The 27,869-nt window shown below is 38.3% G+C and overlaps 4 protein-coding genes across 6 annotated transcripts in view; 2 read left to right on the forward strand and 2 right to left on the reverse strand.

Moving 5' to 3' along the window:
- Positions 1-27,869, reverse strand: part of LOC139949982 (mucin-5B-like) — a 173,162-nt gene that overhangs the window by 84,500 nt on the left and 60,793 nt on the right. The window lies entirely within an intron of this gene.
- On the forward strand, positions 788-12,288 carry LOC139949522 (proteasomal ubiquitin receptor ADRM1-like). Of its 3 annotated transcripts, none has more exons than XM_071947898.1 (10): positions 788-1,106; positions 3,591-3,707; positions 4,729-4,876; positions 6,196-6,273; positions 7,151-7,235; positions 7,790-8,004; positions 8,911-8,946; positions 9,427-9,584; positions 10,718-10,820; positions 11,606-12,288. In XM_071947898.1, the coding sequence occupies exons 1-10, from the start codon at positions 903-905 to the stop codon at positions 11,701-11,703; spliced, it is 1,242 nt and encodes a 413-aa protein (XP_071803999.1). In that variant the 5' UTR covers positions 788-902; the 3' UTR covers positions 11,704-12,288. The 3 variants fall into 3 exon arrangements, with proteins under 3 accessions (XP_071803999.1, XP_071803998.1, XP_071804001.1); XM_071947897.1 differs by having other exon boundaries at positions 789-1,106; positions 9,424-9,584; XM_071947900.1 differs by lacking the exon at positions 788-1,106 and adding an exon at positions 2,649-2,759 and having other exon boundaries at positions 9,424-9,584.
- LOC139949523 (epidermal retinol dehydrogenase 2-like) lies at positions 12,426-19,134 on the reverse strand. The gene is made up of 7 exons (XM_071947901.1): positions 18,948-19,134; positions 17,315-17,571; positions 16,190-16,329; positions 15,399-15,530; positions 14,410-14,654; positions 13,877-14,002; positions 12,426-13,411 (listed from the first exon to the last, which is right to left on the reverse strand). The coding sequence occupies exons 2-7, from the start codon at positions 17,490-17,492 to the stop codon at positions 13,318-13,320; spliced, it is 915 nt and encodes a 304-aa protein (XP_071804002.1). The 5' UTR covers positions 17,493-17,571; positions 18,948-19,134; the 3' UTR covers positions 12,426-13,317.
- On the forward strand, positions 19,191-27,790 carry LOC139949524 (large ribosomal subunit protein uL30-like). Its single transcript, XM_071947902.1, has 6 exons — positions 19,191-19,261; positions 21,419-21,524; positions 22,545-22,711; positions 22,918-23,055; positions 26,051-26,160; positions 27,255-27,790. Exons 1-6 carry the CDS (start codon positions 19,221-19,223, stop codon positions 27,461-27,463), a joined length of 771 nt encoding a protein of 256 aa, XP_071804003.1. The 5' UTR covers positions 19,191-19,220; the 3' UTR covers positions 27,464-27,790.

Below are 27,869 nucleotides of genomic sequence, written 5' to 3' on the forward strand. Positions count from 1 at the left end.
ACTGTCAAAATGGTAATCATGATCTTTTTTGGTAAGCTTTACCTAGCTGTTAATAAATATGTAACATTGGCTTCGGAACATGCAGAGTATAAAGTAATATTATGGTAGGTTTTAAACTAACTATTGATTTGCTAGTTATAAATAAACTTGGTGTACACTACGTGAAACTATAATTATTTATCAACAATGTTTTAAAATCCAGATTTAAACAATGATTACAGCCGGAAGATTAATATCATGTTTTTGTTGCTGTAAATTCCTTGCAATTAAACAATAAACAAAAAATGATTTCTTGTGTGTATAACCATAACTGTGCCATTTTGTTTTAATTTGTTCGCCCATTTTTAAAATTTGTTTTCAATTATCTCATATGTTAATTAATTGTTTGGTTGTTTGGTTTAATAATTTAATTATTATCATTATGGGGGCTAGCTGCTCCATGTTAGTAAAAACGATGGAAACAAATAGTAAATTACTACAGTTCCCCTCCCCCTCTTCCCGCCGCCAAAACCACGCCTTCTCGTGACCACAAAAGTCCCACTGAGCCTAAACTTGGTTCAAGTCGGTTTCGCGCTCAGTTCGTGCTTTCGAAAAACGGTCACAATGTGAGAATTGCTTCATAAGTGGCTATGGCCGAAAGCCAAAACTATACAGTGATTTTCGTGACAGCAAACGGCATTAGCTAGCAGTAGCCGTAGCCAAAATCTCTGTTTGATTCTCAAAACATGCCAAACGAAAGAGAACATCCACATTGGTCAAGTCTATGCTGTGCCCAAACGTTTCTGACTAAAGAGGGCGTCCTTCGTAAAGCTTTCTCAAAAGTGCTGTGTAACAAAAATTAAAAAGACATCTTTGTTCCAACTTTTTTCCACTCCTTTTTCGCCGTTACCCGAGCATCCAAAATGTCTGGGGCATTGTTTGGAAACACGGCTAGTGGCAGTCGATCCAGTAGTAAAAATTTAGTTGAATTTCGGGCCGGAAAGATGCAACTGAAAGGAACAACGGTGACCCCCGACAAGAGAAAGGGACAAGTCTACGTTCATCAATCCGACGACTCGTTGATGCATTTTTGTTGGAAGGATCGTGGAACAGGCGTGGTTGAAGATGTAAGGAATTTAAAGAAAGAAACTTATTGATTGTATAATCTACTGAGTGATATCATTTATGTATCGATATTGACATAATATTTCGCCATTTTTTTTATTTTATTAATTTTTTGGTTTTTTTTATACGTTTTTCTTAAATTAAATTAATTTTTTTTTATGAAGTTGTTAAAAACAATTTGTTGATAATGATAATTTAGTTTTATTAATATTACATTGCACTTTATACTTGCACCACCACCCTATCTGAAGTCCTGCACAGTTCAATCTAGGTATCTATCTGTGCATTGCCACCGTTCATACTTCATGTATCCGTACGGCGTATCGTAGTAGTTGCGATTATATAACGTAACCCTCCTGCCGACGGCGTAGCCAAAGGGTTGCGAAACATACGCAACGTGTGCAGGGCAAAATGATTAAACGCGTACAATTTTGACAGCTAGTCGGCAGATTTGCTCCCTTTTTACTAGACCCAGTAACTGGGGCGCTGTACTCCTTTTCAACAATTTTTGACTTTATCTGTCGTACTAGCGCCCCAGGGAATGGCACAGAATTTTAACGAATACCCAGTTTTTCGCGACACCCAGCCACAAAAAATGCCTCAAAATGACAAAAAGACCAAACAAACTAGCTCAAAAATCGCCTACTCTATTCTCGATACGTCTAGGATGTAACATCAGGCATTTAATTGTACTCACGATCATTTTTTAAACTCCAAATCGATGATTTTTAACTCCGCATCGTGGAGCGATTGACAAGTCTGCGATTTTCGGATGTGTATGGTAACGAAACATGGCGTCGCGTTGTGGGTGGATGTCCATCAACGGCTGTTTAATGCTACACTTGTTACAGGCGTTGCAGCGAATGCTATACATTGTACACGGGGATGGGTACAGGCGCTGCAGCTAGCGAGTGCCCACGTGCGTTCAATCATGGTCAACGTAACTTACACGGTGCCGGGTTGTTGGAAAATTATCAGAAAGGGGGTGAAAAGTTCTCAGAAAGGGAATATTGTCTGAAAGAGGGGATTTTTCTGGTCTGAAGTCTGCTGGATGAAGCTGGATGGTTCTGGATGAAGTCTGCTGGTCTGGATTTTTCTGGTCATCGCCCCCCCCCCCAAAAAAAAAAAAAAGGGAAAAAAAAAAGGGGGAAAAAAGATGATAAATAAATAAATAAAAATTCTACAGTGACACTGGCAGCACTAAACATTATAAGAAGCAATTTAACCATGCACAAAAATCGTAGGCCTAGATGAAGTACAGCGGTTTTTATTTATTTATCATATTTTTCCCCCTTTTTTGGGGGGGGGGGCGATGACCAGAAAAATCCCCTCTTTCAGACAATATTCCCTTTCTGAGAACCTTTCACCCCCTTTCTGATATTTTTCCAACAACCCGGCACCGTATAAGTTACGTTGCCCATGATTGAACGCACGTGGGCACTCGCTAGCTGCAGCGCCTGTACCCATCCCCGTGTACAATGTATAGCATTCGCTGCAACGCCTGTAACAAGTGTAGCATTAAACAGCCGTTGATGGACATCCACCCACAACGCGACGCCATGTTTCGTTACCATACACATCCGAAAATCGCAGACTTGTCAATCGCTCCACGATGCGGAGTTAAAAATCATCGATTTGGAGTTTAAAAAATGATCGTGAGTACAATTAAATGCCTGATGTTACATCCTAGACGTATCGAGAATAGAGTAGGCGATTTTTGAGCTAGTTTGTTTGGTCTTTTTGTCATTTTGAGGCATTTTTTGTGGCTGGGTGTCGCGAAAAACTGGGTATTCGTTAAAATTCTGTGCCATTCCCTGGGGCGCTAGTACGACAGATAAAGTCAAAAATTGTTGAAAAGGAGTACAGCGCCCCAGTTACTGGGTCTACCTTTTTACCACTTTTAAAAATCATGACAAAAACTCTAGAAACACGAACTTGATCCTCAAATTCTAATGAATCCTGCCATATCAATCAAAACACCACCATTGAGGAAATAATTTGAAGAAAAAGGGCAAAAACTTACCAGATCTTCGAGCGAATTGAGTTAGGCCAAGTAAAATAAATAACATGTTGCTCGTCCCCGCCCGCCTCGATTTTGGCAGCCGCACCAATTTTTTTGTTATTTGTTATTTAAGAAAGAAAAAAAAAATTGTACTAAAAAAAATTGCACCCTTCATTTTTATTGAGCAATTTCATCATCTTTCTTACATGTAGGCCCACAAAAAACACTTAATGAGAAACTTGGTACGTTTTGCATGCCACAGTTTTATGCACCAGGGCGTGATGCCTCACACACAGAATAACTTTGGAGCAAAAGCAAGAGTAACTCTTTGGAAAGAATAACAATGTATCAAAAAGTCCGGACGAGCAACATGTTATTTATTTTTATTTGGCCTTAAATTCTGTTGTGTTAATTATTGTATTTTTAGGCTATATATACAATTTGTGAAAATAAAAGTTATTTTATTCTCTTCTTTTTTATTCAGGATCTGATAATCTTTCCCGATGACTGTGAATTCAAAGCTGTTGCACAATGCACCACCGGCCGAGTGTTTGTTCTCAAGTTCAAGTCATCATCTCGGAAGTTTTTCTTCTGGATGCAGGTACATTCATGTCAGAATATCAGACTCAAAAACATCAAGGGGTGTCGTGGCCGAGTGGATAAGAACACTGAACTCAAGCTCTGGTGCTTCTGTTCAGCGGAGTGTGGGTTCGAATCCCGGTCGTGACACTTTTGTCCCTGAGCAAGACATTTAACTATAATTGCTTCTCTCCACCCAGGGGTAAATGGGTACCTGTGAGGGCAGAGATGGTTCTTGTGATTGATTTAGCCGAGTAGCGCATATTAATATGTTAATGTTGCACAAGGCTGTATACTCCCCACCAGGGAGCTGAGATGGTTTAAGAAGTGATTTAAGGCCCAGTGACCAGGGGTAATAATGTGAAGCGCTTTGGGACGCCCTCCGGGTGTGAAAAGCGCTATATAAAAACAGGTTATTATTATTATTATTATTATTATTATTATTATTATTATTATTATTATTATTATTATTATTATTATTATTATTATTATTATTATTATTATTATTATCAAAGTTATGATCCTGTCATTGCTATGTTTTTGTTTTAGGGAAATTACTCCAAATTGTTTTTAGCATAAAAACTCACTTGGTACTGAGCAATGGAGAGCTGTTGATAGTATAAAACATTGTGAGAAATGACTCCCTCTGAAGTAACATAGTTTTTGAGCAAGAGGTAATTTCTCACTTAAATAATATTACAAGACTTCAGGCCTGTCAAATCTTTTCTCATGCATCTGAAAGCACACAAATGTCTGTAACAAGGGTGTGTTTTTCTTTCATTATTCTCTTGCAACTTTAATGACCAATTGAGTCAGGGTTTGGTCGCTGACAATTACCAAGGGTGTTCAGCCGTCGATTTCACCAAACTTAACTCTTTCTAACTTCAGGATTTATCTTAAGAGTTGAGCCGAGGTAAGTTGTTATCCATAGACGTTAGAACGCATTAAAGCCATCCTAAGTGAGAACGAGTTACTCCTAGCGTTTCATGAAATCGGCTTCAGTGTCTTTAAATTCCTGTTCTAACTCTTGTTTTTCCTCCTAGGAGCCAAAGAAGGACAAGGATGAGGAGCACTGTAAGAAGGTGAATGAGATGCTGAACAACCCACCGGCTCCCGGCTCAGGAGGAGGAGGAGGGCGTTCCGGGGCTGGTGGTCTTCCTCCAGAGTTGGCTGGACTTGGAGCTGCTCTAGGTAAAAGTTTAATCAAGGTTCTCCAGGGGTCAATTTCACAAAGCACTAAGAGTCATTTTAACTTAAAGCCATTATACACTTTCGGTAAACAGTATTGTCCAAGTCCCACACTTCGTGTATCACAATTTATATATAAAATAACAATACTGTGGAAATTTAGGCTCAATCGGACATCGGAGTCGGGAGAAAATAACGGGAAAACCCACTCCTGTTTTCGCGCGTTTCGCCGTGTCATGACATGTGTTTATAACAAATCCGTAATTCTCGCTAACGAGAATTTATATTGTTTTACCGTTTTCTCAAAAAGTAAAGCATTTCATGGACTAATATTTCAAGAGAAGTCTTTCACCATTACCTTCTGTAAACCCTGTTAATAATTTGTAAATCTGTGAACTTTTTTTTTTTTTTTCTGTACCGAAAGGGTCCAATGGCTTTAAGATGAGGTGTTTTGTTATAGTGAATTGACATGTCACTTTGCTTTGCAATTAAGATTGATGCACAGTTAAGATCCACCTTTACTCTTTACTTTGTGAAATCGACCCCAGGCATGATGTCATTCCTAACTTAGTCTGACTGCCGCTTGTTCAAAAATCAGATATATATACATGTCCGCATGTAGTGATTAAATAGCCTGAATAAATATATATATATAGCCATACACCATATGAACAAGTACATGTAGGTCACTCCTTGTGCTCAATTGTTCTTTCCTACTTTTTTTCTTGGAAGAGCTGTGTGAACATTTAAATGTAAATACCTTTCTTCTTTGAGATTGCCTGGAACTGGTTGCCTGTTAATTGCCTCATGTGACATGGCCCTTGAAGCCATTATACACTTTCGGTACAGAAACAAAAAAAAAGTTCACAGATTTACAAATAAATTTACAGGGTTTACAGAAGGTAATGGTGAAAGACTTCTCTTGAAATATTATTCCATGAAATGCTTTACTTTTTGAGAAAACATTAAAACAATATTATCAATTCTCGTTAGCGAGAATTACGGATTTATTTTAAACACATGTCATGACATGGCGAAACGCCTGAAAACAAGAGTGGGTTTTCCCGTTATTGACTCCGATGACCGATTGAGCCTAAATTTTCACAGTTTTGTTATTTTATATGTAAGTTGTGATACACGAAGTGTGGGACTTGGACAATACTGTTTACCGAAAGTGTATAATGGCTTTAAGATCCCTGCCAAGAATAGTCTGGTGTTTTAGACGACTCAACCTCTACAGTTTGGTTCTCCAGTTCTTGCATCATACATTTTCCACAATCCATGCTTTATAAATGTTGAACTTTTTTTCTTTCCATCACCAGGCGAGGGCGGTCTTCAGAATGTCCTTGGAAACATGGATCAGCAGCAGTTGATGCAGTTGCTCAACAGTGGTGGCCTAGGTCAGTATGTCAAAGGTCATTTTGGGAGTGTCTTTTCAAATAAAAGTATATGCGTTATCATTCCAAGTGGTATAGAATCTCGCTGCGCCATTTGTCACAGAATGCCTTGCATCTTTACCCTCGGAAGTACGACTTCTTCAATAACATCAAAATATAATTTTTTGGATATTTGAGTTTATAGTCCTGTGGTTGATCCATTCTGTGTCAGAGACAAACGCATCAAGTCATAGAGCAACGGTTACCCCTTTCATTTTCTTTTAATCTTGTATTTGTCTAACTCTTTACGGTTTAGGCTGACCGTACAAAATCATGATTCATTTGAAGTGGATTGTGATAAAATAATGGCACTTTGTTATGCACCCTACAAGCACTCAAAGGTTTTTAAAGACACTGGACACAATTGGTAATTGTCAAAGACCAGTCTTCTCACTTGGTGTATCTCAACATATGCATAAAATAACAAACCTGTGGAAATTTGAACTTGATTAGTCGTCGAAGTTGCGAGATAACTATGAAAGAAGAAAAAACACCCTTGTCACACGAAGTGTGCTTTCAGATGCTTGATTTCGAGACCTCAAATTCTAAACTTGAGGTCTCGAAATCAAATTTGTGGAAAATTACTTCTTTCTCGAAAACTACGTCACTTCAGAGGGAGCCGTTTCTCAAATTTTTTACACTATCAACCTCTCCCCATTACTTGTTACGAAGTGATGTTTTATGCTGATAATTATTTTAATTAATTACCAATAGTGTCCACTGCCTTTCACAAACGTGCACGTTTTTTACAATCTGTCGCATGTTTGAAGCATTTTAGTTTTTAGTGTGTTGGGTCGTTTATTGTTGTTTGTTTATTTGTTTGTTTGTTTGTTTGTTTCAGGTGGCCTTGGTGGTTTAGGAGGACTAGGTGGTCTAATGGGACATGGCCGTCCCGCTAGCTCTCAGTCAACTGCATCCTCCACTGCGTAAGTACATAAATACACCAATCCTCATTAAGTGCATACTTTACCTCAAAGCTAGGGTAAAGGGTAGGCCTACAACATTGGTGTTTGGCGTTTTTCCCTGTTAAAAGACATTGGACACCTTGGGTAATTGTCAAAGACCAGAACTCTCACTTGTTGAATCCTAACACATGTGTAAAATAACAAATGTGTGAAAATTTAGACTCAATTGGTCATAGAAGTTGCAAGAGAATAATGTAAGAAAAAACACCCTTTTTGCACAGATTTGTGTGCTTTCAGATGCCTAAAAGGCTTCAGTAAATATTTTAGTGAGAAGTTACCTCTCTCTCAAAAACTACATTACATGTACTTCAGAGGGAGCCGTTTCTTGCAATGTTTTATACTTTCAACAGCTCTCTATTGCCCGTTACCAAGTAAGTTTTTATGCTAAAAATATTTTTGAGGAACTAACAATAGTTTCAAGGCCTTTAATACTGAACATTGCTTTCAAAAAAGATCATCCTGGAAATTATGTTCTACTACTTATTGACCCTGCTGACCACTTTCATTGATTTCAGACCGTCCCGTGTCCAGTCCTCCCCTGGGCCACGCCCTCAAGAATCTACTGCCACCCCTCAGCCCCGCCCTGCTACAACCAACCCCACCGTGACAACTGCCAGTGCCACCCCAGACCCTGTCACTCCTACTCCAGCTCCAGCAGCGACCAGCGCTTCAGCCCAGAATCCGGCCATTCAATTGAGAGACCTTCAGTCCATCCTCAGCACTATGAATAGTAAGTACATAATGACTGACACTAGGATGTCTATAGGGGTAATTCAGAGTAGACAATGTCAAAAATTTTTATTGTTACAAATTTTGAATTTGATTATTTTTTATTTATTTATTTTTTTTATTTTCGTAATTGTGGCCGAAATTTGATTGTTTTTAATAAAAATATAATTGTCTATTTAAAAAAAAAAAAAATAAATAAAAAAATACCCAGCTAGCCAAGATCGCCAATTTCATTTCTGATTAAACTAATACGGTTGCCCGGTCGCCAAATGCGTGTGAAAACAGCGATTGGGGAGTTAACACCCTTTCTTTAAAGGCAGTGGACACTACTGGTAATTACTCAAAATAATTATTAGCATAAAACCTTTCTTTGTAACAAGTAATAGGGAGAGGTTGATAGTATAAAACAGTGTGAGAAACGGCTCCCTCTGAAGTAATTTAGTTTTCGAGAAAGAAGTAATTTTCCACAAATTTGATTTCGAGACCTCAGATTTAAAATTTGAGGTCTCAAAATCAAGCATCTGAAAGCACACAACTTTGTGTGACAAGGGTGTTTTTTCTTTCATTATTATCTCGCAACTTCTACGACTGATTGAGCTCAAACTTTTACAGGTTTGTTATTTCATGCATACATGTATGTTGAGATACACCAACTGTGAACATAGTGAAGGCTAGTCTTTGACAATTACCAATAGTGTCCAGTGTCTTTAACTAGACCGCCGGGCTTGAAAAAATTCCTCGAATGAGGGGTACGATGGTAAAATCCCATCAAGATTTAGTTTCAAGGTTCTAAAATGGTTTTACAAGTCTTGACATAATTTACTTTGTAATGGCTTATCAATTATCAACCAAACCCTCAATAGTGTCACTGTTAATCTAGTATTGCATTGATTGCATCTTGTTTCAGTTCCCACTGTCCCTGGAGCTGAAGGAGCACAGCCTGGTGAGTGTACCTAGTTAACCCTCTGAACTGACCCTCATCCTACCCCCACCATATCTACACTTGCATACAAAATGACTCCAATTCAAAATGACTCAAATTTTGCCCCACCCAAGCCTCCTTACCCAGTGGCTGATTCATCTACCACTCCCAAACCTTCATTGCCCCCTCCTATCCCAATTCGGATGGGACGTAAAGCTGTTGTTCCAATGTGTTGTGTAACCTCATAAAAAAAGACAGTGTACTTAGCGAAACGTGAAGGGGTTCACCCCAGTGTTCCTGGTTTGATTGGCTGCATATTGCGCCACATCACCTTGTAAACCATCACATGGTGCTATGTAAAAGGAGTAGATCTCATAATTCAAAAGTAGTCCCACTTACCTTGCAGGAAAATACTGTTAGTTAAAAGCGCCTTGAGTGACGGATATGCGCGCTACACGTATAACTAATAAAATGATTATTGATCATCCCTTTTTGTAGCAGTAGACTTGACCAAGGTCCTGACCTCCGAGGCAATGGCTCCAATCATGGCTAAGCCTGAGGTACAACAGCGGCTGATTCCATTCTTGCCAGAGGGGGAATCTCTGCCACGTGACCCAGAGAGGCTTCGTCAGACTCTGCAGTCCCCTCAATTTCAACAGGTAGGTGGATTGCCAAGTTCAGAAATTAATAGATGGCCGAAGTAAATGTACTAGTCGGGTGTTCTACATTTGCATTAAGGAGCAATAGCATTTCTATGGTTTTTTAAAATTTTGGTATTCAAAATTATTAGTTGGTGGGTCATAAGGAATAACTACATATCAAAATTAAATTTTTATTTAAAAAAAAACTGTATACATAAATGATTAACTACTGACAATGGACAATAAGCAATTCCAATCGGCAACATTTTGAGAAATAAGACAATGTGCCCTTTCAAATTATCACTGTCAATCATTGGCTATTACTATTAGCAAAGAACCAAATCAAATCAAAACAATTTATCTTGTCAAATTTTCTCTGATGTATCCGCCTTCGTGCATTACCAAACTAATCCGCTTCATCAGTACGTAAAAGCAGCATGCAGCATCAGAGTCCAGCTTTCTCAAGAAGACGATCAGAGCATACTGATCAAACAGTCGAGTTGGATCCTTCTCACTTGGAGACTATCGTTACATGGTGTTACCTCAAACCTTTACTATATTAAGGGAATCAATGTGTGGTGAAGAGGTTTTCAACTAGTGGTTTAAACCCGCGCCGTGGCCTGGACTTGATAATTTTACTTAGACGAAGTCGAGGTAAATTATCAAGACCCAGGCCTCGGTGGGTTTAAACCATTAGTTGAAAACCGATTCAACACATTTTGATTCCCATTCATAAAAACCTTTTCGGTCAAAAAACATCAACCCTTTTTGGTCAAAAGGTAAAATAAATGCAAAAATTATAATTGTTCTATGATTTCTTTCAACACAACACCCCTCCAGCTATAAAATGGTAAGGCCCTGGGGTAAAAGCCTCCTTTTAAGGAGATGCTGTGGGCGTCGCGCGTATATCGTGATGTTGCACAACTGTTTCAGCCGTTGCTCTCGACCAAAAGGAGTGAAGAAACTGTCTTATACGCACAGGTGCAAGCTCGCGTGTCACGCCCATGTTTCAACACTTTTTACTGGTGTTATCATCCGTTCAAACAACCCCTTGTGATGCCCTCTCAACCAATCAGAATGGATAAACTGTCTTAGGTATTTATGAATGTATTGTAATGTATAACAAATTTACTCATTATTTTGACTTACAGGCCCTGAATATGTTCACTGCTGCGTTCCAGTCTGGTCAGCTTGGACCACTGATGGGTCAGTTTGGTCTGGGGACTGAAGCTACAGAGGCAGCTACTAGAGGAGGTAAGACTCAAGTTAACAAAAACCTCACATTCCCCTTTCAATAGAAACTGATTGTCCGATTTCATCTATGCTATACCATTGGGTTTTTTTTCGCCCTCAGAAAAAATGTGATTTATAGCATATTCTTTGTGTATATGATCACCCCTTGTACTCAATTCAGTTTTCTTAGTGTATGCAACGTGTACACACAGAACACAAACATTGACAAATTAACATGCCGCATCAGTTCCTGATTGGGGCATGCTTAGACGAGTCGCTATTCTCACTGCTAAAAATTGACAGGCGAGGGGTAACTTGACAAAAAGACTTAGTTAAAAAGTACCCAAGTGCATCATGTGCATTCACATGAGGGATGGTCATAGGGGGACATAGTTCTAGCACGGAGTGTTCCAGGTTCTAATAGTTTTCTTTGCTTTAGTAGTAGCTTTGTTGAAGAAATCTATTGGCTCAAAGAATAGCAGCTAACATGTATGTCCGTAATTTTGTCTTAAGTTGCAGCGATTCTATTTTAAGGTTCTGTACTTTTGTCTTTTTGCAGCGATTCTATTTTACTGAGATTCCTAGTGATTCGGAATGAGAAATGTGGTTTGGTCTGTTGTTGTCCTTGCATCATCAGCTTATAGTTGAGTGTTACAATTTCGTCCCCTTTAGTGCGCAATGTCATCGCACCGCAGTACACGCGTTGCCTGTGAATTAAATTGAATTATAAGACGTGAACCAAGAGTACTGCTAGGTTTAAGGAGATATTTTTGATAACGGAGTCTTACATCTCTCCTTATCTACAGACCTTGAGGCATTTGGCAAAGCGCTCCAGTCTGGAGGAACTGATGATAAGAAAGACGAAGGAGGAAAAGATGACGAAGAAGAAATGAATCTAGACTAATCAGGATTCATTCAGATTTATCTAAATCAGTAATATTAGTTCTGTAATTCAGATAAATAAAAGTGATAAGATTGAGGTTTGCGATAACCTGAGTGTTTTGCCATCAAAACAGGCATGTACTTTAAAGGAACATTACAGAATTGTTTTTTGCTAAGAAAGCAGTTGCTGGCAGTAACAGTAACCCACCATCTACATAAACTGAAAAATCTGTAGAATTTCTTTTCTTAGCAATTCTGTTATGTTCCTTTTGAGTCTGATTTCTACATTTTGGTTCTCAGTTAAAAAAAAACAGCAAAATTGTTTTTAAATGGCCTGAAATTTTATTGAAGCCTAAAAAATTATGTACATGGATCTTATCGAAATACTCCGTACAAGTGCGTATAGGCTTGGAAGTAGGTGCATGCTGGTCTAGTTAGTGATCTAGTTTGATGGCTAGCTAGACCACCATGCATCTCTTTCAGCAGTGAGCGCTTGCGCAATGGGTATTTGTGAAAGGTCCATGTACATGGATGTCAGCCCTTGAAACAGTAAACAAATAATAAGGATGATACTCTGTAGGCAAATAGTCTGGTGCCTTTTCTGTATTGATTTGACCATAAAGTTATATATATAAGAACTAGAGGGCGCACGAGTGATGCTTCTGTACGCGCTTTGAATATGAAACACACGTTGGAGTTTGTGTTTACTACGCGATGCCGTTTTGTTCAACTTTTGTTCAGACATTTTTATCAAAGCAGTTATCAAATTTCTTTATTCTTCCACAATCATACACTTATAAAAACACTGATTTTCTTGAGTGCCAACTCTAATGTTTCGACAAGACCAAGGACCTGATCTTTACCCTGTATTAACACCGTTCTTAAATTGAACATAAATAACTTTAATTCATACTGAACTATATTCTAATTATATATTATTTGGAATGGTCTTTGTATCAAATAATTTTTTTCATAATGTTTTCAATTTTATCAATAAAAAAGCAGTTTCAGTGTTATCCTTATTATTTTGTTTCCTTATTATAAACCATTTCCAAGATCAGAACATCATGGTCTCTTATAACCCTGTAAACATTCTTCACCTGATGTAATTTTATTTATTTCTATATTTGTTTTCCTGAGAAAGATCAACCCGTTCATTTTCTTTGCACTTATTATTGTGATTGCTTAATATTATTTTATTTGATTTATTTTTGTTTGTGAAGCGAAGGACTCACATAAAAGAGAACTTTATCACTGTATTGGCCAAGAACCCAATGGAGAGAAGACAACACAGGAAGTTTCAGTTTTAGAAACCCCAGTTCATACTTCCAACCAATGCGAATGCGATAGGAATTTTGGCATCACAGAAATGTTTTCACTGTGAATGTTTCGCAGGAGTTGAGCTCATTTCAACTGAAGTGAATTATTCGTTGCAAAATCTGTGACGTCGAAATTCGTATTGCATTTGCATTCGAAGGAAGTATGAACCGGGCTTAATATTGATGGGAAAAAAAACTCATGCAGTCAGGTTTGGACTGAAAACCAAATCCTCGTGACCCGGGGACGAACCGGGGTCCTAGAGGTACATGTAGAAGCCGTGAGAGTACACAGACCCGACCGGACCCTGCATCTCGATTTACTTTCCCTTGTTCCTGCCGACAAAGGCATCCATAGCTCCCCAAACGTTGAAGAATTTCTCAATTTCCAAGAAGCAGTTGACTGGTAAAAATCTGAAAAAAAAGGCCGTCATCAGGAGAGAACGATTCAAATTCCTAAGCACACTTTGGGGAAATTTAATTTCAATTTATTCAAAAGATGCTGTTAAAAATCCCCCCATAATGGACACAGTATCCAAACCCTTTTCTCAAGACATTGGACACTATTGGTAATTACTAAAAATAAATGTTAGCATAAAAACTTAATTGGTAATGAGCAATGGAAAGCTGTTGATAGTATATAACACTGTGAGAAACGGCTCCCTGTGAAGTATCAAAGTATTTGAAGTAATTTCTCACTCAAATATATCTGAAAGCACACAAAATTGTGCAAGAATGTTTTTTTTTTTCTTTTTTCATTATTCTCTTACAACTTAAAAAAACAAATGGAGCCCAAATATTCACAGAAAAACACATTATGCTGATTTGTAATTTTTTTATGACATTGGCCCCTGGTGGCAGCAAGACATCGATACTTACGGTTGCAATCCAAGAACGAAATACATCAGTCGAGGCAAGAACAAAACTTCCTGGTTGGTCTGCACAGCATGTAAGATGCGTTCAGCGACAAATTCAGGTTCAAGGGACTGCATTATTATGTCATTGCTAAAAGAAAAAAAGAGGAAATGTTAGTGTTCAAATCAGAGCCCTCCATGAAGTGATTACTCTTTGCTATGGTGCGTCAAGGCTGAAACAGATCTCTTGCGGTCTTTTATTGAGAGAGTTAGCAACAACTTGCGATTTGTGTAAAATAGGCAAATACAGGGTGCCAGAATATGAGAGTCTGCCCATTATGTTTTGCTGAATTAGCAAACAGAAGTGAATTCATGAATCCACTATTTTTGTTTTTTTATAACTAATTTGTTTGGAAAAATATCTGTATTCCTGCCAGTACTTTTCATTCGTTATGATAAAAACCTAATTTACTCAAATGGGGTAAAAATAAGTGGCATGATACAGAAACTTTGTCATTTGTTTTAATTAAAACAGTGTTAAGGAACAATGAAACTTACTCTACTTTGACCCCCTCAAACATCCCTGTGTTGATGAGGTAAGGATTGACGACCGTAAACTGAACATTATCCACTCCTTCCATCTTGACTTCTCGCATCGCAGCATTATGGATGTTGAGAGCAGCACTCTTACTGGCCGAGTAGTCTGCCATCTTGGGTAGACCTTGATAGGCAGCGACGCTAGCTAGGGTCACTACGTGGCCGTGGTTCCGCTTCATCATGTCCGGAAGGAAGGCCTTCAGAGTCTAGATTCCGAAATACAAAGTTTAGGATTGGTATAAGGATATAAGGAGTAGAGACAAGGTCTTGACCTGTGTATTAAAACCGGCCTTTTTAAACCAGCAGGGTCGTGTCCATGCAATAAAAGGCGAGGTCATTTACTGCACGGCCATTACCCTTCAAGGTTTGAAACAACTTTTATTCCCATTCAGAGATGCCCTTTTTGTTGTAATAGTGTGGGATAATCTGTATAAATTCTCTGTGATTTTCCAAATCCTGTCGTGTTCTCGAGCTCCATTTTGCTAATGGTCAAAATGCACGTGAGGCTCAACGGTTGTGAACATGCAACCTCCAGATAAAATGTGTCGGCGCTCTACAAACTGAGCTATGTAGCCCTAATAGAAGTTTCAGTTTAGACCAGCTGTCGATTTCACCAAACTCTTCCTAACTTAGGGTTAAATAATCTTAGGACTTAGGACGAGTTAAGTTCTGTACACCATACTAGTTAGAACGCATTGAACCCATCCTAGGTTAGGACGAGTTACTTGTCCTAATTCAAGATGGGATTAATCCTAGCATTTCGTGAAATCGGCTCCTGAAACCATCAGTAGGTACTTCTGTCATGAACAAATAAACTTCAGAAGGTTCCAAGGGAAATATCTAATAAACATAACTCTGGAAGGTACATGTAGGCCTACTATACAGAGCTAACACACATCGGTGTATGGTTAAAACCAAAATTAATAAGATTACACAAGATAAATAATTACCCAGACATGAGCCATGGCGTTCACTGCCATCGTCTTAGTGAATTGTTCTTCAGTCAAGTCTAATAGTGTCCGGCCAATGACGATACCAGCGTTGTTGACCAGCATGGAAATTTCTCCTATATCTTGCTTGACCTTTGAAGAGAAGGATGGAAAGTTTATCAAAAAGAAATCAAGTTTCACTTTTTTTATTATGGATATGTTTACAAATAAATGCACCTATATAATGAATTAATAATAACTGAATGTAATAGTGTCTCACACAAATGTCCCGAAGTGCTTTGAACTAAAACAATTTTGGGCCAAATCAACTCTCACCAGGGGCATGTTGCCACCTACTCTTGGAGCTATAACAGGATTATCCCCTTTGAAGCCCGTAAGTATGGGTATCATCTACTAGGAGCCTGGCTGGTAGAGCGACTACCTTCCCAATTTTTTTTACAAAGGGCACGTGTCAACCGGGATTCAAACCAATACCCTGCTGCTGACAACACCCTGGAGCTTATAGGTCCAGTGCCCTAGACCAGTCTATTTTTACTGCCGTTGATTTCACCAAACTCTTCCTAACTTAAGATTATTCTTAGGACTTCAGAGTTCAGTTCCGTATCCAGGTGGGAGGCATTGAACCCATCCTAAGTTAGGACAGGTTACTCGTCCTAACTCGAGACAGGATTAATCCTAGTGTTTCTCGAAATCGGCTGCTTGCCCCTTTATCCTAGTAAGAATAAATGTGTTGTGCTTATTAGCTTATTTTTTGTACTGCAGCTTTATGAAACTGGGCTATGATTACTGACCTGCCTTGCAGCCTGCTTGACATCTTCATTCTTGGAGACATCTACTGTGTAGCAACTGACTTTCCCTCCTGCATCCTTGATCATTTGTGCAGTCTCTTCGTTGCCTTGGCGATTTACATCCCACAACACTAAAGTACTCCCTAAACAAAACATCAAACAAAATATACATTCAAGACCGAATCCTTGGCTGTGTACAATGAAGTTTCCCAAAGAAACAAAAACATAGTAGCAACTAAAGGTAAATATATTGTGAGTCTGTTAATGCCATTGTGTCCCCCTGAACACACTGGCTAACGTTAGCACATTATAACAAATTCATAGAGACATAATGTGGATTTGAATCCTAGCATGGTCAGTTCAAGTCAGTTGTGACACTTGTTTCCCTGAGCAAGGCACTTGCTCCAAGCCAAATTTCTGAAAAACGCAAGGTCAAACAAACCCGTGCGACAAAGGAATCGTGACGTCAGTGGCGGCTATTTGATGTGGAAAATAGCGCCCTCAGTTTGCCAAAGCTGGAGAACTGTGTTCAAACCCAATTAGGGGAAAATCGTCACTGGCATCATAGGGGTCATTATAACAGTTAAGCCGGTTTTGACTCTCGGCTGAAAAAGCCGCGCGGCCGGGTGAATTTTTGACTCAAGTTGTTTATTACTAAATGCATATTTTGAGAGTAAAATGGTTATTAACCGGTATCTACGATGTCTATTTGGCCATAAAAAGGAAATAGTTGAAATATTGAGATCATCCTTTATTGGCTCTTTAAGGAACATGGGCTTATCAATTGGCTCACGACAGCATTTTATGAACTGGTTAAAAACTTTGTTCAGTCAACATGTCAGAGAGACATTCATAGATAGTGGTCCAGTGGTTAGACTGCATGACTGACAAAGTCATTGTCAATTCTACACTTAGACAACAAATAAAACAACACCAGCAAATGCATTAGTTGCATTTGCAATGATCGTAAACTTCCATCCTTCCTGCGACCGTCGGGAGGATGGAAGGCCACTACTCCTTAAACTATATTGTTCTTCCATCATCTCCAACAGCACAGTAACGGAACAAAGTTCTAAGTTTATGAGATGAGTAGAGGGTTACAGTCATCGCAACAACACCATGCTATACCTTTCTCAGAGAACTTGAGAGCCATGAGACGCCCAATACCGCTTCCAGCACCAGTCACAAGAACAACTTCACCCTCCAGAGATTTCTTCCGAGACGGAAGAAGCCACTTTATCCAAGACCAGACCAAAAGGCCAAGGAGTTTCACAGTCAACCACAGGACACCTAGGACCACGTTCATGTTAGCTGATGGAGATGTAACCACTCAAGTTGGCTGGTTCTTAAAGATCTCTGCTACTCTAGGCTAGGACAGATTTGATCTGGAAAAGAAAGTATTCAGAACTTTTTGAAAAAGAAAACCATGCCTTCAATGAAAAATGAATTTGGATAACTTTCCGTATGGCGCCACCACTTTTTCACTCATTTTTACAAAAAGGGATATCTCATTGAGGTAAATTAGATACTATATTATTTCATATTTTTCATCGAATACAGAAACTTTTCTCATGGAAATATGTGAGAAATGATGGATAACTTTCCGTATGGCGCCACCACTTTTTCACTTATTTTTAGAAAAAAGGATATCTCATTGAGGTAAATTAGATTATGAATTTCCTAGATTATTTCATATCGAATGAAAAAGTGGTGGCGCCATACGGAAACTTTTCCGAATATATCGTAGGAGGTCCTGTTTTCGAGGTGTCCCTAATATCGTGGCAAATCTTTTACCTCTCTGTGCGTGATGTAAACAGTCCCAAGATAAAAATTGTGTGGTTTTATTCGCCAAGCAAAGAGTCTCCTCTTCTTTGACCAAAACTTAGAAACACGTAAGGCTCCACTGGTCATTTGCACTTGTAAATGCAAAAAGTTTGGTATTTAAGGCATTTCTACAAGGTACACAAAATATGTCATAATGTTGAGGCCATATAAAAATATTTGCCCACCGAAAAAGTTTCATCAAACGCTATTTCAATTCACAATTCATGATGATCAAAATCATGTGACTGAATGTTTTGCTGAGCATTCTTAAAAAAAAATACCGAGGCTTAAAGAAGACTGTGCCTTATATCATTTTCTAATATTTTTGGAGATTTTTATTTTGTCACCCTCGTATCAATACTATTATTTATATTAAAATTTAAACATCAGCTGGTTGATTCAATTATCACTGTTTATTTATACGCTTTATTATAAATATTAAGAAAAAAAATAGAAAAAAAATAAATAGAAATCAGATTTTGAAGCCAGTAATTATTCACACTTTTTATATTGTTTTTATTTTTTTTTATTTTTTGCAAGTTACCATGGTAATTTTAAAAATTTAATAAAAAAATATTTTGAATAAAATGAAGGCAACTGCTGGCTATACAGTCATACACAGAGTCTCAAAGAACACTTGTAGTCACTGCAGATGTTTCTTCCATGTATGGCTTCACCGGGAAACCATACTTTCTCATTTGCCGTGAAAACAGGAAAAACTCAAAACAAATGGGGCCAGTTGAAGTCATCCAAGATCGGTGTGTGGTGTGAACATTTCAATGTCCATCAAGTTTTAATACATGTTTGCATACTTCGTATTAACAAATGAAGATAATTAGGGCATCGGTTGATATATGGCATCAGTATTTTTTTCCCAATTCAAAGAAAAAGGCATAATAGCGTGATAACTGGTAAGCAGAGGATATATAATTCTCACCGTAATGGCGTTCGTAACTCCGGCTGTCTACTGAGTTCCGACTGAACAGTTACATGTACAGTATGTGTGTCCTCATTGGCATAAAGATGTGCACCCTACCCTTTTGTCCGGTGTTTTTTATCGTAATCTTCATCGTACATCACAAAATCCCCCTGATAAAGACACCAATGGCAGCGCGCAACGAAAACACATGATTGTGTGTGTTGAGTTGACCCCTAGGTAGAAGGGCCATTTAAAACATGAATATTCATATGACCTTTGAGAAGCTCCCGGATGTATCTCCCTCTTTTACACACGGGCAAAATGGCGGAAGGGTATGGAAAGATTGTTATACTTATTAAATCCATCCTAATCTCAAGAATCGTTCTTTTAATCGTGTATTTTAACATTTAATAAGAAAGATATAATAATGGACTTTTTAATTTATTTATATTTATGGAATGTTTTTAAGGGAAATGTACTTTTTGAGCAGGAAGAAGGGACACTTTGGCAGTAGAATTTACCACACTGCACCACAGCACACAAACGGGTCCATCATCGTTCCATTTGTCACGATGATTTTTTTTATAGCTATCTTGATAGAAAAACCTGATTCTTATGTTACCATCTTTTCCAAGTTTTACATAAAATAAGTGTGTTCTTTCTACTAAATAAAGCTGTCAATTTGCCAATTGTCAAACGAAATATGTTGGATGTTTTGTTGTTAAAACTTAAATACAAATTACAAATTCTGTCTTCACAGTCAAAAAGTGGGTAATCCACGCATATGAAGAAGTTAATTTCGTCAGTCAGTATCGAAACGAACGGCGCAGAATGAACATGCTGAACATGTACATTGACTGTTAGTGTTTATGAACGGTTTTAGTTACTGAGAAATTATAGATAGGCCTACCGTGAAACTTACTGAGACTTGTTTGAGAGAGTAGGCCTATCGGTTGTATTTGTTGGTAAGTTTTTTTTTCACAGAACAAGTCAACAGCACAATTCCTTTTGATTGATTTTGAAAATGTGACTTCTTTTTTTCAATTTGATCATCATGATTATTCACAAATCATGCATTTTATTTAAAATATTGGAAAACTCTCTGTATCTTGGAATAAGCTATCTCAATCGCTCTCATTTTTGAGTGAATAAATTAAATATAATATAGGCCTACCATTACATTACTTAGAATAAAAAAGTGGTGGGCCTAGCTGCGCGGTAATCACATTCCATTTTAAATTACAACCTCGAACTTGCACATAATAAAAAAAAAACATAAGCCTTTATGCATTGACGTTATCCAGCTGCCATCTTTGAGGTCAAACGGTGACGAAACAATCGAAACGCACATAGATTGGCCAATGAACAACCTCCTTTTGACCTCAAGGCGAGGGCGCCGTACTGAAATGACGTCATGTGCATAAGGTCTATAGTGTGTATTTTCATCTCATTTTAAAAAAAACCTTCAGAGCCACATACTTTATTCATGGAGGTAGAATTAGCTACCTCCATGCTTAACTCTAAATCAGAAACAGAAAACACAAAGTTTTTGCTATCTAAAAATTAAACGTTGAGACTCCATCATGTTGCCACGAGTGAATGTTTTTAAAATAATTTAAAGAAGAAATGTCTTTATTTTTGAGGAAGATAAACAAATATGTAAGATTTATGTAAACGTTTTGCTATACAAACATTTTTTTTTTTTCTTTGATAACTAATGAATACTGGCCGTTAGTAGGCTTGATCACATGCAATGTAAAACAAGTTTGAATATGATGATTTATGTGTATGTCCTTGAACTTAAATATTGCATTTGTATTGTATTCCTTTACCACATTGAGTGTTGCTCCAGTTGGAGCCTATCTATTTTCTCATCAAAATCACATGTTCTGGATTTCTTCTTATTCTTAGTTTTGGCTTACGTTTTAATTTTGTTTGAAATTAAACAAGTGTTTGTTATTGTTTGTATTTAGGGCCACAGGCTTACATTTTAATTTTGGTTATTAAACATGTGTTTGCTATTGTTTGTATTTAGGGCCATAGGCTTACATTTTAATTTTGGTTATTAAACATGTGTTTGTTATTGTTTGTATTTAGGGCCATAGGCTTACATTTTAATTTTGGTTATTAAAAATGTGTTTGTTATTGTTTGTATTTGGGGCCATAGGCTTACATTTTAATTTTTATTTTAGTTATTAAACATGTGTTTGTTATTGTTTGTATTTAGGGCCATAGGTTTACATTTTAATTTTAGTTATTAAACATGTGTTTGTTATTGTTTGTATTTAGGGCCAAAGGCCTACATTTTAATTTTAGTTATTAAAAATGTGTTTGTTATTGTTTGTATTTAGGGCCATAGGCCTACATTTTAATTTTGGTTATTAAAAATGTGTTTGTTATTGTTTGTATTTAGGGCCATAGGCTTACATTTTAATTTTGTTAGTGCGCTTCATAACTTTTCATTATTTTAATTATTATTTTATTAACAGTGCACCCACTAAGCTGCCCACTCAACCCGAGACCCTCTTGAAGAAGAGGAAGCGGGCCCAAACCGAGAAGGCACGGAGGGCCCAGATCAGGCTTCTCAAGAAAAAGGTAACTTTTCCTGTTATTTAAAGGGTTTGGGTACTTTTTGTATCACAAACACAAACAAGAAAACACAAACTTGCATTAAACATCGCAGGGGTCGAAATTAAGTGTATTTCCATGGTAGTCAGCAGGGCTAGTGACCAATAATTTTTAGTAGCCCTGATAAGATTTTGGTAGCCCGAAAGACACATTATGTCTCGCGTCACGGCTCAAACTTTACAACACACCAATAACATAGTTCTTTATTGTTTGTGATGATGATTTTTGCATTATTTTTCCACTAGCCCTTCGGGCTATCAAACTGGAAAAATCAGTAGCCCGGCTGTAAATCTGGTAGTCCTGGGCTAGCGGGCTAGTGGCAATTTCGACCCCTGACATGGTTTAACGATGAGGATGGTAAAAAGTTTTCCTTAAAAAATATTACTTGCTGAGGTGCTGTAGTTTTTGAGAAATGAGTAAAACAACGTCACTAAAATAATTGTTGTCTCAATGAGACGAAAATTATTTAAGGGTACATGTACATGTAAAAGGGATTCACCTATACTCTCCAGAAAACACTTGCACTTTTTTTTCCTCAAAAACTTGACTTCTACAGATACATCATATTATTTACCTCTTCATTCACTGTGATAAGGGATTCATGTCATGGCCAAGAACAGGCCTGTATGCTTCGTTTTTGAAGGGGCAAGGGCGCCAAGGCATTTTCTCTTTGGCAAAGGGCACCCTATGAGGAAATTGTAAATTTTTACTAGAGCATTTCCAGGGCACCAAGGCAATGGCAAGAGGCAACGGAGGCAATCGCCTCCGTTTTTTCAGGCCTGCAAGAACTTGATCTACGAAAGGTATCAAAACCCTTAAACACGACTTTACATCCTGGCTACTATGGCAGGATATATCAACTACATAACTTAATTCAAAGATCCAATATGAAATTGTTGTATTTCACAAATCAAACTTTAACTTCAATGTGGGAAATCAAGTGAATCAAATAAGTTGTTTTGTAACTTACAAATTTGCTTTTCACAGAGAAATGCTACCAAGAGAAAGACAATCTTCAAGCGTGCTGAGCAGTACGTCAAGGAGTACAGGAAGAAGGAACGTGACACCATCAGACTGAAGCGCATGGCCAGAAAGCATGACAACTTCTACGTTCCTGACGAGCCCAGACTCGGATTTGTAGTCAGAATCCGTGGGTGAGTAAAACTAAAATTAGGAGATGGGAGACTTTTCTTTTGCGATATGCTTCAATACTGCGATTGTTTCTTACATGTAAAATGAGAAAAACAAGTTTTGTTTAGTGAGTGCTTGATTCACACAATTTGACCTTCTGTGTAATATATAACAATAAAGATGTACACATTGAGTAAGTATATGCACCTTTATTTCCTTCACACCTTAGTATTAACGGTGTGAGCCCAAGAGTGCGTAAGATCCTTCAGCTTCTTCGTCTGCGCCAGATCCACAATGGAACCTTCATCCGTCTCAACAAGGCAACAATCCAGATGCTGCGTCTTGTCGAACCCTACATTGCCTGGGGGTAAGTAGCTTCAACTAATTGACCTAAAAGCAAAAGTTTGTTAACACTCATGCAAAGAATGTATGCGTATAATAGTGTAATTGTGACGATGGACCCTTTTCATGAAATATTGCACAAAGCTTGTGCACTAACATGCTTAACTGGCAAAAATGAGAGAACATCGCGCTGTTTGGTATATGGGTAATGGGTGCATGACGCAGACCTGTTGTGCATCTGCTTAGTGCACAACTCTATTGGGTATTGCCAACCAATAGGTTTGTACACATGTTAATATGAATTACAGCTTGTTTCATGGAAAGGGTCCATTGTTCCATGAGGTTAGATTTGGAATGTTCCATTTTGCCTCATTGTGGAACGGCTGACCTTGTATTTTTTTAACAATTCTACAAATCAGGTTGGAGCTTGGACATTTGTAATACAACCCAATGCAAGAACACACAAAATCTTAAATCTTATGGAGATAGCATCTTCTGGTTTTTATCAGCTAATGATATGAAGAAAGAATGCAAACATTGCCATCTCGAAGCTTGTTCAGCTAAGCTATAAATGGCTCTTTAATTTTTGTGGAAATTCTTACTCAAAATGTAAAGTTTCTCACAAGACTTGTGTAGTATTTTGTCTGCCAGAAAGGCTGTATAAATGTACAGGGTCTCTCTACAGGCAATTATCGTTTAAAATGTTTTGTGTGATATGGCACAAAATGCCAGACTGATTGAAAGGTTAGTTTGTCGTAAACCTATTTTAGGACCTGGTTTCGGGATCTAAATTGAGTCCTCTAAATCGTGGATTAAGGCAGGCTCTGACACATGAATAGACTGCAGCGCTATATAAAGTTACTGGAGATGACAAGTCAATTTGGGTGGCTGGAGTTGGGAGCCATTAGTTGGGTATTTTTACTCCTGTCATAAAAATGAGGTCATTGAGGAACACTTGGTTTGTTTTTGCTTCAATGATTTTCATTCTTGACTCGGGTACTCTTCGGTAATATTTTCCTGCAAGTTGAACTGTCATTTCAAGCCATTCCACTGCATTATCAACGCACAGCGCGTGACTTCCAATAAAGCACTGCAATGATGTATCAGTGTCATCTGTGGTCGTCAGCGGAAGGAGATCAATCCCAAGGTATGCATCATGGGTGGGATGGGGGGATTTAATCATGTTCCCCTTAATCTCAATATGCATACCTACATACCAGCGCGCTATTTCATAAGTCTGTAAACACACAGAAACGTGCGAAAGCACTGACCTGTACGAGACCTTTACATGTACCATACTCATTGTTTTGGTGCAGTATCATCACAAATCAGTGCAGGGGTCGAAATTAAGTGTATTTCCATGGTATTCAGCAGGGCTAGTGACCAATAATTTTTAGTAGCCCTGATAAGATTTTGGTAGCCCGAAAGACACATTATGTCTCGCGTCACGGCTCAAACTTTACAATACACCAATAACATAGTTCTTTATTGTTTGTGATGATGATTTTTGCATTATTTTTCCACTAGCCCGTCGGGCTATCAAACTGGAAAAATGAGTAGCCCGGCTGTAAATCTGGTAGTCCCGGGCTAGCGGGCTAGTGGCAATTTCGACCCCTGCAGTGTACAACTAAAATCAAACTGCTTTATTTCCAAAAGACCATATCGAGTAACCCCTTTGTTGCTAAAAAAAAAAAAGGTGGCCATAATGCCATATGCGCGTCTAAAAGCGTACATCAACGAAGCACACAGCATTCCTGGTTTGATCATAGTTCAAGAGTATTATGCTCTATATCTATGGGTTTGATTTCTATTACGCGTGCTCACACAGACTCCATGTTGTGGGACAAGGTTTTAGCCAGAATTTGGTAAAAGGGTGTCCAAATTTGCTGGAAATTTTAAAACTGGGTGTCCAAATTGTTCACTTACAATAAGTTTACATGTAAATGACAGATGAAACAGGGTGTCCAAATTAAAAACAGGGTGTCCAAAAGACACCTAGACACCCCTCTGGCTAACACTATGTTGTGGGACAGGTATTTGAATGGTAACACCATTACGGTCTATCTGGAGTGCGTTTTGGTGATCCCAACCAAAGCCCAACCAACTCAATCGGTAACCAGTCAGTCTGAACAGCATCGTCACCCCGCTCAACCGAACAGGCAAAAACGCTCAACCGATAACCTTGTGTCCTTAAGCAAGACACATAACCATTGCTTCGTCCTTCGGATGGGACGTAAAGCTGTTGGTCCCATGTGTTGTGTAAACATGTAAAAGAACCCAGTGCACTTATCGAAAAGAGAAGGGGTTCGCCCCGGTGTTCCTGGCTGGATTGGCAGCATATTGCGCCACAGCAAATTGTAAACCATTACATGGTGCTTAAGGATTAGGTCTTATATCTCAAAATTCGCCCCACTCCTTGCAGTAATAATACCTGGCGCTTTGTATCCTTTGGCAAAAGGCGCGTTATAAATACGGTTATTATTATTAATTATTATAATCAATGTTTCTGGTTGGGGTCGCCAAAACGCACTCCTGAGCAATTCGCAATAAGTTCACTCTATGTCCAGCGTTGCTCCAACCAGGCTTTGCAAATTTGTTGTCCTTTGGTCGAGTTTGTTTCTGTTTAGTTTGTCCTTGTATGGCACTTCACTACAAGCCTCGGCTTCTAGAAAATGTCTCCGTACTTATTTTGTCTGATATCTTTTACACTTACTACAATTTGAATGGTGTTTGAAGCTTTGCATGGTGTGGAGAATAAGAGCAACTATAAATATTAACAGTAAACTTGCGGGTACAACCATGGGTAAAAACTCTTTTGAGGGAGTGGTGGCTCTGAAAAGAGCCGGTTTGGTCTCGACATTTCGAATAGTATACTCTGCTCGTCTTCATTAATATTTATATTTATAGCTCTTACTACAATTTTTTACTATTTATATAAAATTCCCGCATTTGAATTGTTCAATTTTTCTTTTTTCAGGATAGTATTGCAATTAATGTGAGTTTGTTTTTTAATTTAATAGGTACCCCAATCTGAAGTCTGTGCGTGAGCTGATCTACAAGCGTGGATTCGGCAAAGTCCAGATGAGGCGTGTACCAATCACCTCAAACGACGTCGTTGAGGGAACACTAGGTATGTTTTAACTTCGATGATTTTGTTCATCCTTGACTGGTAACTTTTTCCTGGTTAGCAGAAAAATTGAGCGGCCATATTGCGTGTTTAACGTGGATTTGCATTGTGATGTCATTTATTTGTGCGGTAAGCACTGGAAGGTTAGCATGCCTTTTCATGTGCTTACGGTTAGCAGCACAAAATCGGCTGCTAAGCAGCACTATTAAATTGGGCCTTATTCGCTAGGACTATAAGAGGACAACAAAACAAAGAAACACAAAACAGAAATGAAATTAAAAAGAATGAAGAATTACCCTTTCACTTTCCCTTGTAGTTTACATTGATATCTCAACAAAATAGTTTTAAAGGAACACGTTGCCTTGGATCGGTCGAGTTGGTCTTTGAAAAGTGCCATGTAACCGTTTGTTATAAAATCGGTATGGTTAGAAAGATGATGTAAAAGTAGAATACAATGATCTACACAAATATGCCTTGAAATTGCGTGGTTTTCGTTTTACCCTGTCAACAAACACGGTCGGCCATTTATGGGGGTCAAAAATTTGACTCCCATAAATGGCCGGCCGTGTTAGTTCGCGACGTAAAATGAAAACCGTGCAATTTTGAGTGATACTTGTGTGGATCATTATATTCTACATTTAAAACACCTTTCTATCCATATGCATATCATAACAAACGGTTTCAAACGCTTTTCATAGACCAACTCGTCCGATCCAAGGCAACGTGTTCCTTTAAGAGACATGTCTTTTATCAACACACAGCGCATGACTTCCAATAAAGCACCGCAATGATGTATCAGTGTCATCTGTGGTTGTCAGCGGAAGGAGATCAATCCCAAGTTATGCATCATGGGTGGGATGGGGGGATTTAATCATGTTCCCCTTAATCTCAATATGCATACCTACATGCCAGGGCCCTATTTCATAACGCTGCTTGAGAACAAAAAGTACCTAAGCACAGCAAAAGATGCTAAGTACAATTTAATTGTCTGGAAAACACTAAATCTTGAGTAACTATATCAATATTCAAAAATTACTCTTTAAAAATGCAACTTGTTAGGCAACTGAATTATTTTGTCATCAATTTTGTTATTTCAGGCAAGTGGGGCATCATCTGTGTCGAAGATCTCATCCACGAGATCTTCACCACAGGTCCCCGATTCAAGTACGCCAACAACTTCCTCTGGCCCTTCAAGCTCAGCAGTCCCCGTGGTGGCTACCGCAAGAAGGGAAACCACTACGTCGAGGGTGGTGACTACGGCAACAGAGAGGACAAGATCAATGACTTCATCCGTCACATGAATTGAGTCCGACTTTAAGAAGACCACAGGGAGAGGAGGAGTTTCTCAGCACAATAGAGAGTGTCCATCTTGAGGCGTTCAAAGAAGGGTCACTGTTAGGCCGTGTCTGAATTGACAGTTGTGGCTGCGGCTTTTGCTAATGGTTCCAAAGTGATCCCATAGCAGCAGCCATAGCCACTTTATTCGGAGACAGCTTTTACTTTGAAGATACTAATGAAAATGCCTGTTTTCAATCACTATAAAATTAGTGACACAGTCAAATGTGATATAAATGTGGACAATACTGGTTCAGAAGCCCAATAAAAAAACCCAACATCTTACTATAAATGGAAATGGATTGTATTTTGTTTTATTTATTGTTTTCTTTGGTTTATTTTGCATGTTTTTAGGTCTGATTTGGCACAGGTTTTTT

This window comes from Asterias amurensis, chromosome 17, assembly GCF_032118995.1.
Source record: "Asterias amurensis chromosome 17, ASM3211899v1".
Taxonomy (NCBI): domain Eukaryota; kingdom Metazoa; phylum Echinodermata; class Asteroidea; order Forcipulatida; family Asteriidae; genus Asterias; species Asterias amurensis.